This window comes from Macaca nemestrina, chromosome 4 (assembly GCF_043159975.1).
Source record: "Macaca nemestrina isolate mMacNem1 chromosome 4, mMacNem.hap1, whole genome shotgun sequence".
In the NCBI taxonomy this organism is placed as follows: Eukaryota; Metazoa; Chordata; class Mammalia; order Primates; family Cercopithecidae; genus Macaca; species Macaca nemestrina.
The window spans coordinates 27,690,885-27,707,954 of record NC_092128.1 but is presented as its reverse complement, the minus strand read 5'-3'; the positions used below and the strand labels follow the sequence as shown (position 1 = coordinate 27,707,954).

General features: G+C 35.6%; 1 protein-coding gene across 5 annotated transcripts in view; it reads left to right on the top strand.

The window, feature by feature from the left end:
• Window positions 1–17,070, top strand: part of LOC105471375 (muskelin 1) — a 380,915-nt gene that overhangs the window by 311,505 nt on the left and 52,340 nt on the right. For all 5 annotated transcript variants that reach the window (XR_981107.3, XM_011723823.2, XM_071093953.1 and 2 more), the window contains 2 exons: window positions 3,415–3,527; window positions 14,014–14,226. Coding sequence is in view for 4 of the 5 variants with exons in the window: in XM_011723823.2 (XP_011722125.1) it covers window positions 3,415–3,527; window positions 14,014–14,226 (326 nt within the window). In the remaining variant the exon portion in view is untranslated. The remainder of the gene's footprint in view (window positions 1–3,414; window positions 3,528–14,013; window positions 14,227–17,070) is intronic.

Genomic DNA, 17,070 nt, shown 5'->3' with positions numbered 1-17,070 from the left:
AGTGCTGGGAGAAATGGATAGACACTATAGCCTATACCCCATTCAGAAAAAATATAGAGAAGGGGTGAAGGGGTTGCTCCTTGAAGAAGATCGTACTGCCCCAGATGTAAATGAATTATTATAGAATGTCTAAGCACGAGAATGAGCTTCCCTAACCAATCTACTACCTTACTGCAAATATTAATGCTTTCTTTTTTCTCCTTTTTACTTCCTTACTTCTCTCTACAGTTCTCTCCAGTTATATCCATAATTTTTAAAGGTCTTTGATATCCTTTGTGCATTAAATAATACCTTTTCTGGTGTCTGTTTCCAGATAATAGTTCTTCTTTGCATGACTTAAATAATTAGATGAATTAATTAAAATTTTTGTTATGCATTTTCATTCAGGTATGTCAGAAGGCTCAGTTTCCATCCGATTCATTTAATTTTACTATTAAACTTCAGCTGGGACCACAAAGCCTTCATGGATAGGAATGACATCTTGGCTTAATTCCATTAGGATGCTTACTGCGTGCCAGATTTTATTTTGCTCAGCTATCAATGAGGCTGTTGTGGAAATGTGGGTTTTCTTTGCTGTGAGAATTTATGCGTACAAAGAGACCTGCTTTTCAGAAAGAACATTGAGAACCCAGAGCCCAAGAGGAAGGGTTATTAAAGTTAATGAACCAGGGTAACCTTATCCAGAGGGTACCCAGAAACACTGTAAAACAAAAGGTCAATTGCTATTGCTATTTTAGTTATATACCCCCTCTCCAGGCTTCAGAATTTAACAGGGTTAATTTCCTTTTAGTGAGGCCTTGGCAAATAATTTTTAAGCCAGATGAAAATTCTTTAATTTTTTTTTTTTTTTTGCTGTAAAATTATGTGTCTGAGTATTACCGTGTGCCATTTTGGAAACAGAATGTTACTTAACTGATGATAATGGATTGTTTTATAGTTCCAAGATAGGACAGTTTTTTTGGTAGTTTGAAATAATTGGCATTATTTCACACTTATACAGCGCCAAAAGTGTTTTATGTACTGAATTAGGCATGTAGTCCGTTATAATATCATTTTTATTGTACTTAGTAACTATAGAGTATTTTTCATTTTATGCATATTTTAAAGGTAGAAGTGATGTTCATACTTGTCAGCCTTCAGAATGTTTTCATGTAACTTTTTTTTTTTTAGATGGAGTCTCGCTATGTTGCCCAGGCTGGAGTGAAGTGGTGCAATCTCAGCTCACAGAAGCCTCCACCTCCTGGGTTCAAGCGATTCTCCTACCTCAGCCTCTTGAGTAGCTGGGATTACAGATGTGTGCCACCATGAAAGGCTAATTTTTGTGTTTTTGGTATAGATGGGATTTCACCATGTTGACCAGGCTGGTCTCGAACTCCCGACCTCAGATGAGCCACTGTGCCTGGCCTCACGTAACTTATATCTGAAGGACTTCACAACACTGAAATTTTGCAGACGAAAAAACTAAAACCTAGGAGGTTTAAATGATCTGTACTGATCACCCAGTTAGTACTAGAACTCAGTCGTCCTCCAGTGGCCTGTTCTTATCCAGAAAACAGTGAAACATTTTTTTTTTATTTCCCCAGGTATTTGGGGGATAGAAGAGACAAATCACTTGAAAAATTTACTTAGAGTTTGAAATTATATGCAAATATGACAGCAATCTTGTAGAAGATAGCCTAACTCTGTGAATGACAAAAGGTTTTCTTAAATAGTCTTCTAGTATTTCCAAGTACACTTTGAATTGTAACCCTGCATGGTGGGATATAACTTGGATGGCAGCTTCCATATATACAGGCCTAAGGCGTGTTAGTTAGAGAGTACATGACTTTACAGTTTTCATATAGTGTTTTATTTAACATTAAAAGATAATCATTGGTGAGCTTATACAACTGGTAGACTTAAAACAGTTACAAAGGGGGAAATATTTGAAGAAAGGAAACAACTTTTTTTTATGTTTTATTTTTTGAGACAGAGTCTCACACTGTCACCCCAGGCTGGAGTGCAGTGGCGTGATCTCAGCTCACTGCAACCTCCGCCTCCCAGGTTTAAGTGATTCTCCTGCCTCAGCCTCCTGAATAGCTGGGATTACAGGTGCCCGTCACCACACCTGGCTAATTTTTTTGTATGTTTAGTAGAAACGGAGTTTCACTGTGTTGGCCAGGCTGATCTCAAACACCTAACCTTGTGGTGCACCCGCCTCAGCCCCCAAAAAGTGCTGGGATTACAGGCGTGAGCCACCGCACCCAGTTGGAAATGCACTATTATTGCATAAAGAAGGGGCTAGATGGGGTGGGTCATGCCTATAATCCCAGCGCTTTGGGAGGCTGAGGCAGGAGGATTGCTTGAGGCCAGGAGTTCAATACCAGCCTGGACAACATAGTGAGCCCCTGTCTGTACCCCCCCCACCCCCCAGAAAAAAAGTTAGCTGGGCATGGTGGCACATGCTTGTAGTCTCAGCTACTCAAGAGGCTGGGTTGGGGGGATTGCTTGAACCCAGGAAGCTGCAGTGAGCCATGATTGCACCACTGCACTCCAGCCTGGGCAACAGAGAGAGACCCGGTCTCAAAATAAATGAATAATGAAAATAAAGAAGGATCTATGATACACAATGTTATATGTAAAGATTCATTATTCACTGAGCAAGAAAATCAGTTTTGTCAGTGATAAAGTCTGTGAATATAGTAGACATTTCAGAGTCAGAAGAAACCAAATTCTCAAGATACTTAGAATGACTTAAAGGATAATTTCTGATGAGTTAAACGTACCACCATATATTTGGAAAAATTTTCCCCAGTTTTTATAGGAATATCAAAGCTATGGATCACTTTTTCTTAAGATATCTAATTTTAACTTAAAGCTAGTTTTAGCCATTGTTTTTGATATAGCAATAGAGAGAAATTACCTTTAATACGACTTTTTTCAAAAACAGCTAAATGTTCTTATGCTATACTTTTACACTGTATATTCCTCTGGAGTTTTTATTTTTTACAATCTGAATTTTAAAATTCCATAGCGGATAAAAAGTGGCTGCATTATTAAGAAGCTGGTAAATGTAAAGTTTTCAAGGCCAAACACAGAAGCTCCAAACCAGCTGCACATTAGATTTTTCTGGGATACTTTACAAATACAGACTCATTTTTACCCATTGAAAACCTGTGCAATCAGAATCTTGGGACATGCCTCCTACTTATCTGTATTTTTATAAATCTCTCAAAATAGTGGTTCTGCAGCATCCATTCATTCGTAGGATATACTAGTCTAGTATATATTTGAGAGAGTTACCAGGTTAACATTTTTATTTTAAAATTTATTTAGATGTGCCTTCTTAAGTGGTCTTAGAAACAGCTATAGGTTTGGGTGCCTATGCTTATTTTGTCCTTTATTTTTTTACACATATTTTTCTGATTTTCATAGAGACTGTTTATTTGTTTGGTGGCTGGGATGGAACACAAGATCTTGCTGACTTCTGGGCGTACAGTGTGAAGGAGAACCAGTGGACATGTATCTCTAGAGACACTGAAAAAGAGGCAAGTTCTCAGACTTTTCATACATCTCTATTACAGTAGGGACGTAGATGTGCACTTGTTTTTCGGCGTGATTATATTCTTCACTAATGTCTATCAGCAGTAGTAGCAATAGAGTTTGTGGTAAACAGGTTTTTTTAAGTACTCTTGAATTTCAGCTTCTATAACTGGCTCTTCAGCTACTGATACACAACCAAATCTGTATTATAGAGATAGAAATGGGGATTTTTATATCATTTTGTTTTTAAACTGCGTTAGCCTAGAAATGTAACTGTGTAACTGTCTTTTTTGCTCATGTCTCCACTACCTCTATTCTTATCTTTAACGTTCATCTTATTTTTATTTCTTCTGGAATATTGTGCTTTTGACACTCTTCGCTATCTCACTATTTTGGCCCCTGTTATTTTACTATATGTCAGTTTTCATAAATGATATATATTATCTTTTATTAAAATTGTACAGATGTATGCATGTGCATGTCTGCGTATGCACATATACATAAAGCATTTCCATAGTGAATAAGATGGCTTAGGTCTATGGCTTTGAATTAAGTGCATGATTATATCCTGGAGTAAAGCAAATATTAATTCATTTATTATTTTTTCAAATCATTGTAGAACATTTTAATTGCACTCTCCATTTAAACTGTTTCAGGATATAAAGTGAAAAATGAACTATAAGAAAACAGTAGGAGCCTCAAATGAAAAGGAGATAAAAAGGCCTAATTCATAACCCACTGATTTTGATCTAGGAAGGCCATTTCCAAAGATCTAGTGCTGTGTCTTTAATCCTGGGGAACTAGGTTCTTGCTTACTCTGAAACTATGTTAATAAAAACTGTTCAGGGATTAATCACTGGACAGTTTTTGTTTTTTCAAATAGATGTTGAAATTCTGATTTACTTTTCTTACCCCTGGGAAAGGATGTGTAAGTGGCCTTCCTTTTTCAGTATTGAAGTACTGTTTTCTGAAATAATTATTTCTGTCTTCAACAACAAAAGACAAATCTTTAAAAAAAAAATTAACTTTTTTCTACTAAAGTATCATAAATCTAGGGTGATGACATCTGTAATTATTCTTGTGTTAAGCCTAAGTTTCATCCTAAAATCCTCCCTCTTCTTCAGTGAATGTGTCTAATTAGTGCCTAAGATCCAACAGTTCTCCAAGTGCCTGACATGATCCAACAGGTCATCCAATACCACATTTCAAATGTCTTTTCCTCTCCATTCCTTTTGGCAGTTTTTTCAACTTTATGGTTTCTTACACTTTTTATGTCTCCATTGTTGACCTATTCTCTGTTCATCAACACAGTCTTTAAAAAGCATATTTGGGCTTGGTGTTGTGGCTTATACCTATAATCACAACACTTTGGGAGGCCAAGGCAGGAGAATTGCTTGAGGACTGGAGGTGGAGACTGCAGTGGGCCATTACTGTGGCATTGCCTCCAGCCTGGGTGACAGAACATGACCCTATCTCAAAACAAAAACAAGGCTGGGCACAGTGACTCATGCCTGTAATCCCAGCACTTTGGGAGGCTGAGGCCAGCAGATCACCTGAGCTCAGTAGTTTGAGACCAGCCTGTCCAACATGCTGAAACCCTATCTCTACTAAAAATAGAAACTCCAGCTGGGCGTGGTAGCAGATACCTGTAATCCCAGCTACCTGGAAGACTGAAGCAGGAGAATCCCTTGAACCCAGGAGGTAGAGGTTGCAGTGAGCTGAGATGGCGCCACTGCTCTCCAGCCTGGGCAACAGAGTAAGATTCTGTCTCAAAAAAAAAAAAACAAAAACAAGTCCCCTAAATACCATATTTGATCCTGTGACACCTCTACTTAAACCCTGTGGTTAGCTTCAGCCTTTGTTTCAGTTATCGTTTACACAGTTTATTACATTACAAGCACTCATAAAACTTCAGTGGCATAGAGTAATAAGCATTTATTTGCTCGTGAGTCTACAGGTTGGCTCAGTCATTCTTTTGGTTTTGGCTGGGCTCATTAATTTGTCTAGGAGTCAGCTATCTATCAGCTGGTCTAGCATGGTTTCAACTGGGACTGCCTGGCTCTGTTTTATATAGGCTAGCCAGAGCTTGTTTTCGTGGCAGGTGCTGGGCTGCAAAGGGGATGAAGTAGACACGAGCAATCCATCAATTTTTTTCTTTCCCTGATAGCAAAAAGCAATCATGTAACCAAGTCCAGAGTCAATTTGTGCAGGATACTATTAAAGGTCATAGATATAGGAAATTATAAATAACAACAACAATAATAAAACAATTTATCTCAGTTCCTTTTGCTTGGAAAATTTGGAGTAAAATTTGGAGTGAAAACTCCAAATTTCTCATCAAGATTTGCTACTCAATTTCTTTTCCAGCCTCATCTCCTGTGTGCCAGTTATAGTTGCTGGAATTATTCAGCTTTCTCACCTGTGTCCTTTGGCAATGTTGTTTTCCTTGTTTGGAATTAACAGAGGATCTCCCCCTAACTTTACCTAGTAAATACCCACTTATTCTTTGAAACTCAGTTCAGACTTCACTTTCTCTGTGAAGCCTTTCTTGACCTCGCCAAGAAGAATTAAAAGCTTCCTTTGATGTGCTCACTTAACCCCTTTTAATACTTGAATGGCTTACTATAATGATTGATTTATCTTCATGTTTCCCTATCTGAATTCCTTAAAAGCATGAATCACATTCTTTAAAATGTATGTATTTTAAGAATGTGCACATTCTTACTCTTTAGTAAGTAGGTGAGGTAAGTTAAATGAGAAGTTAATACCAGAGAAAAAGGAACAATAAATACAAAATCCAGAGAGGTTAGGGGGTTTAAAGGTAATATTAAATGTTATTCTTCTAAAGCTGGGTGTGGGTACATAACTTCATTCCGTTATTTTTTATACCATATACATATATTGTAAGTAATCTTTATAATGCAATAAGTAATTATTTTAAAACTCGTGCTGCTAAAATATAGAGATTATTTTGATGAGAACACTTTCTATTAGTTCAGGGTCAGTAGAGATAAGTAACGTGGTGATTCAGTACCAGAGCTGAGATTTATTATGGTTAATTAATAGACTCATAAAAACCTTTTGTTGATCTTTCTGTGAATTGAATGATAGTATGTATCTAGCATAAATGCTCATTCCTTTCAAAATTGAACAATTAAGTAGTTCATATATCTAATTTTCCATACCAGTGAGTGCAAGTTGCTGTTTGATGAGATCCCAGAGTATGTATTTTAGAAGCATGATAAACAATTAAAAAGCAAAATTAATTTAATTCACTTTAATTAACTTAAATATGTACCTAATAACACATTTAGGAGATTGAAGGATAAGAGGATAGCTCAGCTCTCAAAGAGAATGATTACTTTAGGCCAGGCTGAGGTGGGATGATCACTTGGGCCTGGGAGGTTGAGGCTATAGTGAGCCATGATAGCACAACGGCACTCCAGCCTGGGCGACAGAACAAGGCCCTATCTCAAAAAATAAATAAGTAAAACATTTTTAAAAGAGAATAAATATTTTAAATGTTCACGTACGTATGCAAGTAAGCTTTTATAGGTTCAAAACGAATGTATTGTTTTTTAAAGTAGTCAATGAAGGCCATTTTTATTAGCTTCAATCTAGTTCCTAGATTCTTTTTTTAAGATTAACTATAAAAATCCAATATTTTATAATGTGGCTATAAGCTATGATTATTAATGAAAACAAATTTACAGCAAGAGGTATCTTGGAAAAGGCTGGATTATATTTTTTTCATAAAGGGAGGATGGGAAAATGTTCCTTACTTTTGTTTATTGTTTAAATCATATCTCCATTTTCTTGAGTATTCACAGAATTGTAGCATTTGAAGGAATTAGACATGGCTCTTGTTGGATTTTACTTGTAATAGTGCTTCTCAAACTTCATGGTCTCAGGGGCCGTTTAGACGTTTAAACAAAAACCCATTGGTGTTCTTAGTGCTGAGTACTTTAAATATTTTTAATCAATTTTAAATAATAGTAATAAACCTATTACAGGTGGATATAAAACATTTTATTAAAAATAACTTTCAAAAAATGAGAAATGTGGCATTGTTTTGCATTTTTATAAATCTCTTTAATGTCTAGCTAAGGCAGCTAGATTCTCATATCTTCTACATTTACTGTCTTACAACATGTTTTACCTGTGAAATACATGAAGAGAGTTGGACCTCATATAGTTGTGTTTTTGAGAGAAAGTAGTATTTTAATAGCCTTTTCAAATAATTGCATGTTCTTTTTTGATTCCATATCTCAAATTGACAAGTGTTTTTTTCTTAAAGATAGTTGCAATATAGACTCTGAAACCATACCAGCTAACTTTTTGCATTGTTATGTTAAAATCCATTGATCTGTTTTGCTCTTTGGATCTTTTACCTATGAATGTATGTTTATCCATGTGTTGGTCACTTGAAAAATATTGGTTCCATGAGTTATGCACATCTTCCAAAGATTGGTTTTTGGGATACTGTATTACAAAATATGCCACATTTGTTAATATCACTATCAGTCTCATTAGAGTCTTTTAAGTATTGGGAAGATGTCAAGATCACAGTGGCAGATAGGTTTTCAATAATTTGAATTTTTGCTTTAAAACATGCGTTAGAATACCGGCAACAAATTTTGTTGATTTTTTTTCCTTCAAGATGGATACACTGCTTCATTTTTGAGAAAATGTCTGCCATAATGTCCAAATAACCATAGTTTGGTCATTCTTTGTTCTTTCAAGTAAATATATAGTATGCCATAGAAGAAGCAACTGCCATCAGTTCACAGCTCAGACAATTACAAAGGTGCTTTTTCCTGAGACAACCATGCTAAGTCAAGTGGCTTTTTTTTTTTTTTTTTTTTTTTAAGACGAAGTCTCACTCTGTTGCCAGGCTGGAGTACAGTGGTGCGATCTCGGCTCACTGCAACCTCCACCTCCCGGGTTCAAGCGATTCTCCTGCCTCAGCCTCCTGAGTAGTTGGGATTACAGGTGCCTGCCACAATGCCTGGCTAATTTTTGTATTTTTAGTAGAGACGGGGTTTCATCATGTTGGCCAGGATGGTCTCGGTCTCTTGACCTCATAATCCACCTGCCTCGGCCTCTGAAAGTGCTGGGATTACAGGCGTGAGCCACCGTGCCTGGCCCTCAAGTGGCATTTTTGTATAGTTTTCTAAATCTCTTTAATGTTTGGCTCAATAAAAGACATCTGGATTCATATGCTTCTTTATTCAGTTGCTGTATCAGAAAGTCATGTAGCCTCCGGAAATGTTCACATACACTCATAAGAGAATAAGAGCGAAAAGACAAATTTTTTTTTGTTAGTATTGTTGTAAAAATAACTTTGACTTATAGACTCCCTTGAAGTACCTTGGAGACCCCAGACCACACTGAGAACTGCTGCTTTAATCTAATTCACAGTTCCTATTCAGATATAGACTATTATCCAATAATGCCCCAGTAATGTTCTTTATAGGCATCCCTTGTCACTCTGCAACCCCAGCCCAGAATTTAGACCATGATCATGTATTGCTTTTTGGTGTCATGCTTCTTTAGTCATCTTTAGTCTAGAATAGTTCTCTAAACTTCTTTGTCTTTCTTGACTTTGATGATTTTTAAAGAGTGCAGGGCAGTTATTTTTTAGAATATCCTTCAGCTGGGTTTGTATGTTTTCTTAGGATTGGATTTAGATGATATATTTTTAGCAAGAATAACCCATAGATCACATTAGCATCTCCTCAGTATATCATATCAGGAGACACATTACGTCCGTTTATCTGATACTAGCTTCAATCACTTGGTTAAGGGGATGCCCACCAGATTTGTCTAATTTATAATTAACAAGTAATTTATAGGGAGACATTTCAAGATTATGAAAATATGCTGTTACTCATCAAACTCTCACCCTTTTATCCATTAATGAAACTTAAAGCTTTTCCCAAAATGGTTATACCATTTTATACTTTGCCTGCAATGTATGAGATTTCTGGTTACTCCCTATCTTCTTGGCTCATTGATTTGCTTTGGCACCTCTTGGCCAAAAATCAATTGATCATGTAGGTATATGTCTCTTCTTGGACTCTATTCTGTTCTATTATATTTTGGTCTCTTCTTAACCAGTATGACACTCCTTTGATTACTGTAGCTTTATAGTAGTAACTTTATAGTAATTCATGAAGTTAGGTAATATATAAATTTTAGAATCATCAATTTCTGAAACTGTTGGGATTATGATGGGAATATGGTAAATTATATATTAATTTGGAGCAAATTGGTGGGGTTTATTTTGTTTGACCTTTTTTTTTTTTTTTTTTTTTTTGAGACAGGGTTTTGCTCTTGTTGCCTAGGCTGGAGTGCAATGATGCGATCTCAGCTCACTGCAACATCCTTCTCCCAGGTTCAAGTGATTCTCCTACCTCAGCCTCCCGAATAGCTGGGATTACAGGCACCTGCCCAGCTAATTTTTGTATTCTTAGTAGAGGTGGGGTTTCACCATGTTGGCCAGGCTGGTCTCGAAATCCTGACCTCAGGTGATCCACCCACATCAGCTTCTCAAAATGCTGAGATTATAGGCATGAGCACCTGCACCCAGCTGCAAATTGGTGTTTTAATGATACTGAATCTTTCTACTCCATGAATATGGTTTAGTCTCCATTTATTTTAGTCTTCATTATCTCTCAGCACTCTTAAAAGTTTTCTATTTAAGAGGTCTGTAATATTTTAGTTAACTTGATATCAGTGTATTTTGCTTTTTGTGCTATTATAATGGAATTTAAAATTTTTTATTTTCCATTTGTTGGCTGGTAATATAGAGGAATACAATTGGTTTGTTAATATTGCCTTCGTATCATGTCACTTTGTTAAGTCTACTTATTTCTAATAGCTTCTTTTTTTTTTATTAGAGTATTTTAAAGAAGCAGTCATTTTTCTTCTTTCTGTTCTCTTTTCCATCTTTATTTTATTTTATTTTATTTTTTGTTTGTTTGAGACAGTCTTTCTTTGTTGCTCATGCTGGAGTGCAGTGACATGATCATGGCTTGCTGCAGTCTCGACCTTCTGGGCTCAAGCAATCCTTCCACCTCAGTCTCCGCAGTAGCTGGGACCACAGGCGCGTGCCTCCATGCCCAGCTAATTTTTAAATTATGTATAGAGATAGGGTCTCTGTATGTTGAATGTACAGAGGAGTCTTGAACTCCTGAACTCAACGAATCCTCCCGCCTTGGCCTCCCAAAGTGCTGGGATTACAGGCATTAGCCACCAGGCCCAACCTTTATTTTATTTTTTAATGCCTTCCTTATTGCACTGACTTGAACTTCCAGAGCAATGTGAAATATAAGTAGTGAGAAAAGACATCCCTGTCTTGTTTCATAGCTAAGCAGGAGAATATTCAGTGTGTCATTAAGAAAATTAAATTTTACATTTTCTTACATCTGTTATCAGATTGAAAGTCTTTCTATTCCTATTTTGCTATGAGTTTTGATCATGAATAGATAAATTTTACCAAATGCTCCTTTACATATTTATTGATATAATTGTGTTTTTTCTTCTTTATTAATTTAATGTGGCAGATTATCCTGATTGATTTTCAGATGTAAAATCAACTTTACATTCCTGAGATAAAAACACCTTTTTGTTGTAAAATTTTCTTTTCATATACTGCTCCTGCTGTTTGGTAATATTTCATTAAAGATTGGTTTTGTCTTTGTTCATAAGGGGTCCTAGCCACCTGTAAATGATTTCTCCACCTCTTCCCCATTTCTTCCTCCTCCTTTCCCTTCTCTTCCTTCTCCTTTGTAGTATTGTTATTTGGTTTCAGTGTTATGTTGGCCTCATAAAATAAGCTAGGAATGGAAGAGAATGTGGATAAACAGTAGAGTTTTTCTTTTTCCCCGTTTTCTGAAAAATTTTGTCTAAAACTGATACCGTTTTTTCCTTAAGTGCTTGATACAATTTACCAGTGTAGATATGTGGGCAATAATGAATTCAGTTTTTCAGTATGTGTAATTACTTCAGATTTTCCTCTTTCATCTCATGTCATCTTGGTAAGTTAGGTTTTTTAAGGAATTATGTCTGTTTTATCTGCGTTGTCAGATTTTACCTATGTTTTTGATAGTATTCTCTCTTTTTTCATTTCTAGGAAGTCTGTAGTGTTAATCTTGCTTTTGTTTCTGGTACTAGCAATTTGTATTTTCCCTCTTTTGTAAAAAATTAGTTTGCCAGTGGTTTATAATTCTATCAGTCTTTCAAAGAACCAACTTTGTTAATTTTCTCTATTTTTTTCATGTTTTCTAGTCTATTGATTTATCCTTATTTCTTTTTTCTTGGCATATAATTTGATCATCATTTTAATATTATTTGTGCTTATTTAGTTGAAGCAAGAAGTTCTATTATTCTCCTATTAAAATTTCAAGTTTTACACTCTATGCATTATGGCATAGATATATGTTACTTCATCTTTGTTTTTGAGATTATTAATGGAGGAAATCCTTTCTTAAATAAAATTTTCACCTTATTTGCTGAAGATATTCTTTGACAAAAATATTTTAAAATAAGTTTAAAAATAATAGTATGGGGCCGGGCGCGGTGGCTCACGCCTGTAATCCCAGCGCTTTGGGAGGCCGAGGCGGGCGGATCACAAGGTCAGGAGATCAAGACCACGGTGAAACCCCGTCTCTACTAAAAATACAAAAAATTAGCCGGGCGCGGTTGTGGGCGCCTGTAGTCCCAGCTACTCGGGAGGCTGAGGCAGGAGAATGGCGTGAACCCGGGAGGCGGAGCTTGCAGTGAGCCGAGATCGCGCCACTGCACTCCAGCCTGGGCGACAGAGCGAGACTCCGTCTCAAAAAAAAAAAAAATAATAATAATAGTATGAATATAAAAGTGTACATTTACATCAACTTCATTGTCAAAATACTGTTCTTCCTGCCTAATATTCCTTCATTTCACTTAATTAATACTGCTAGATTACTCTTCTTAGAATATTGCCTTTTTATGTTGTATCTTGCTTTAGAAACCACCAGTAGTTCTTTATTGCCTGCAAGATCATAAACTGTCTCCTCTGTCAGTCATTCATCAGGCTTCCTATGTCCACTTTATACATCAATTCTGTTATTTCTGCAGCAAGAACTCTTCATCTCAGTCATAACTGCATACACTGTTTTAACAAGTATGTTTTTGCCTTTGTTTCTCTTCTAGAAAAAATAATCTGAAATTGTGAAAGAGCCCAGTTTTTGGCTGTGGTACACAAGGGCGTAGATTTGCTATCTTACTTCCTAGTTTTGTGACGGTGGACTCTGTGAAATGGTGATAATATTTCCATACAGGGTTGTTATAAGGATTAAATGGAACACACACATACACAGTAATAGTGTAAACAGAACTTCGGAGTTGTTTAACAAACATTAGTTTCCTTTCCTTTCCCCCTTTCAACTAATTAAACCCTGTGCAGTTGAAGTTCTTTTTTCCCCCATGAATCCTTTTGATTATACTACAATATGTTTTATGTTTTATCGGGTCCTGTGATACAAGTGATACCAGCTAACTAATTTATTGATAAATACTATTCTTAATATTATTCCCTATTTATTTACTGTAGCTGTGCTGTTTATTCAATCAGGAAAATTAATTTTACAATGCAGAGGATGGATAAAGAAGTCATAGACTTGGATTCTTATTAGTTTCTGTCACTAGCATATTAAAGGTATCATCCTGGTCTTATATTTTCTTGCTAGGGTTGTATTTTCTCATCTTTAAAAGGAGAAAACTAAACTAGAGATTCTATTTCTTTTTTATTATACTCTAAGTTCTAGGGTACATGTGCACAATGTGCAGGTTTGATAGGTGAGTATACATGTGCCATGTTGGTTTGCTGTACCCATCAACTCGTCTTTTACATTAGGTATTTCTCCTAATGCTATCCCTACTCCTGCTGCCCATCCCCCGACAGTCCCCGGTGTGTAATGTTCCCCACCCTGTGTCCAAGTGATTAAACTAGAGATTTTATTGATGTTTCTTCTAATTTTGAAATTCACTGATTCTAAATATTCTTGGAGTACCTCTTTTGTGCTAGAGTCTGATGAGAGATACAAAAATGTTCATAAAGACCAAACATGTCTTAAAGTAGATTGTCATGTAATAGGGAATTGAACTCTGTGCACAAATGACTAAAACACAGTGCAGTATATGGTAGAAACCATATAGATGTTATCAACAGAGTGCCATAAGCTGCAGTGTAGTTCATTTCATCTTTCATGGTAGATTTTAAGCATTTCTAAGGTAAGATTTGTGTCTCCTACTGCTTACTGCTTTTGCTTTTCTTTAGAGAGTTAAGCCTAGTGTTGGACTCATATTGGTTGACTTGATGTGAGTCTCTGAGAAACCTTTTAATGAAAGGTAATAAAAAAGGGCATTTAATTTGTCTTTTATTTGTTCTTTGATTGTTTTTTCTCTTTCATTTGTTTATTTGTTTATTCATTTTCTCTCTCTCTACAGAATGGTCCTAGTGCCAGATCGTGTCATAAAATGTGCATTGACATTCAACGGAGGCAAATCTACACATTGGGGCGTTATTTGGATTCCTCTGTGAGGAATAGCAAATCTCTGAAAAGTGACTTCTATCGTTATGACATTGATACAAACACGTGGATGTTACTAAGTGAGGATACTGCTGCTGATGGAGGGCCGAAATTGGTGTTTGATCATCAGGTTTGATGCACAGTTAAATATATGATGGAATTAATCAGTGCTTAGTGATTCTTGCAATTAGAGTTTATGTTAGATGTTATGCTGAGTTGTCTAGTAGTGCTTCCATGACAAATACCTATGACAGATAATAATAATTGTTGTTTCAGTAGGTATAAAGTTATTCTTTAAATTTTTTTCTCTTGTTTGTTGCAGGGCAAAATACAAAAATCTCAGGACATAGATTGTTGATTTATAGAAACTTTAGAGAGTAGATGGAGTAATATTAGGAAAAACACATTTAGTTTTATAATGCATATGCATAAATCATAACAATAACAACTTACCCTTTTAATTATATTTCTTATTCTACATTCCTGTAAGAAATGGAAAATCACTTTATAATGAACTAGATGAAATCTAGAGCTTTTCTTCCAGTTAGAGTGAAATATATTTTGTTTTGTTTATAGTCACAAAATTTTATAAACCTGGAGAGGAATTTTACATACTAAATTAAACTCAGCACCAGTAGAAATTATACAATAATATTGTTGACTAGAAGACTGAACATAGCCTCATTGTAAGCCATTTTAATATTAATATACATGTAGCTCTCATTAGCCCCATCATTGTCATTATCATTGTTACCTGTCTTTGAATACTTATTCCATACAAAGTCAATGTAGGTCAAAAAAGACAGTAACCATTTTGAATTCTATAAGCAAGTTTTTACCTGGCTCAACCCACATCCCAAGTTTTTTTTTTTTTTTTTTTTTTTTTTTTTTAATGTATTGAGGAGAAAAAGACTTTAAAAATCTGTAACTCTGTGTTGATGAACATAAATTATCTAGTATTCGGGAAATGGGAGGTGGTGCTAGAATTATGACAAAACCTAGGTGAGACCTAAAATCTTATCTAGGAGTCAGAACGCAGGGTCTTTGTTTATTGTGTCTTTATAGATTTTTGTTAATTCTTTGCTTTTAAACTATCCTATTGCCATATTTCTATTAACATATAATTGTTATAGGAGAGTGGTAAGGAGAGGAAGAGTGAGTTATGCCTGTCAAGTTAAGTGGTAGGTAGAAAATCAAAACCAGTATTCTTAGAAATACTCCCCAGCTTAAATTTGGAACTTCTGTTGGCTCTATTTAACTGAGCTCCACAAAGCTATGCACATCCCCGCTGACACCCTCAATGTTCTTCATGTGGAAAATAAGCATGCCAAGAAAAGTTAGGCTGGTTCTGATTTTTTAGAAATATCAGCAGATAATATTGTTAGGGAACAATTTCTTCTCTTGTTCCCAAATGGTTATGTATTTCTTTTACAAAAGATGCTGATGTCCTTTTTTTTTTTTTTTTTTTTTTTTTAACAGGTTGAAAAAAAGAATAGCTTAGGAGTAGCACGTAGAGAGTTCTTGGGTGTGGCCTTTGTTTCTCTTGATTTTATATAATAGGATGTTTCTTGGAAGCTGGGTGCTATTAAATAATGCATGGTTTTCAACTGATTAGGTGGTACAGCAGAACACTGGGGGTGAAGAAATAAGGATTTCAGTACTCATTCAGCCAACAACTAGCCCTGTAATAGTGAGCAAGTAATCTGTATGCTCCTGCATTTTGCTATTCTATTTCATACAAATAAAGCTATAAGTTAGAACTTACACTTGTAGTGTTTATGACACTCCAAAAATAGCTTGTGGTGTTCATGACAATTTAGGATTTAACACTTAATGTTCAAATTTGATAAAAATATGAGAAAGCTATATGATACAAACATGCCTAAAAGCTATTTGCCATTTTTAATTTTAACATATTTAAAAAATAAAATTTAAAGACTTCTGGATTTCTTAAGAACATAGTGGCAGTTTAGTTCTCAAGCTTTCCTTGATATTGCTTTGTGTGGTTTTCCAGGAATAATGGTAATCAAGCAAAAAGATTTAAACACACACACACTCTCTCTCTCAGCAAAATCAAGAGCCAGAGTAAACCTACAACTCCCAATGCCTTGTAAGTTTATCCAAAAACAACTGAAATATTCAGAACTTTTGTTGAAGTCCACAACAGTATAATAGGGAGGCCTGGGAAAGCAGAGGGAGCCTAGCAGTTGTATATCATAGTGAGAAGTGTCAGGGACAGGGCACAGATTGCACCCAGGGCAGCCACTGGAAGAATCAGTGAATTAACATGTGTAAAGTACCCAGAAAGATCCAGAGGTGATATATGTCAGAAAGCACTATTTTGTAAAAGTGAAGGAAACATAGTGGGAATGATGACTCCTTTTGCAATGGCCAGTAAGAAATTTGGGGAGCTCAAAGCTTGAGATCAACCCTGTAAGCCAGATGAGATTCATAAAATTAGAGAAGATATGGCTTCACCAGAAGTGCCATATTTTGAAGGAATCGTTCAATTCAATGGCAACAGAGGAAGGAGTTCTTGAGCAAGAATATCCACCTTCCACAGAAATCCTCTGTAAAGTCATCTGGTCCAGGAAAATTCAACTCAATTATACATGAAAAACTAAAAAGCAATAAATAAAGCTTTAGAGAGACATTCTAAAGAAAAACAATAAAAAGAAAAATAACAGTAAATGAAAGTTATATCCCGGTATATTGCCCCTTTCAGAAATGAAGACTTATCTACAAAGAGTGTAAAGAAGGATAGGTAATGATCATACAGCATAGGAATAAGATAAAACAAAGAGGTAAAAATGATTAACCGGGGAAGGTAGGCAGAGGAGAGCCAACATATATGTAATTGGAGACTTTAAAGAAGAAAACCAAAACCATGGAAAAAACAAATATTTATCAATTGAATTCAAGAACATTTTCCTGAAGAAAGATTTTACTCCACATATCAAATGGGCATACTATA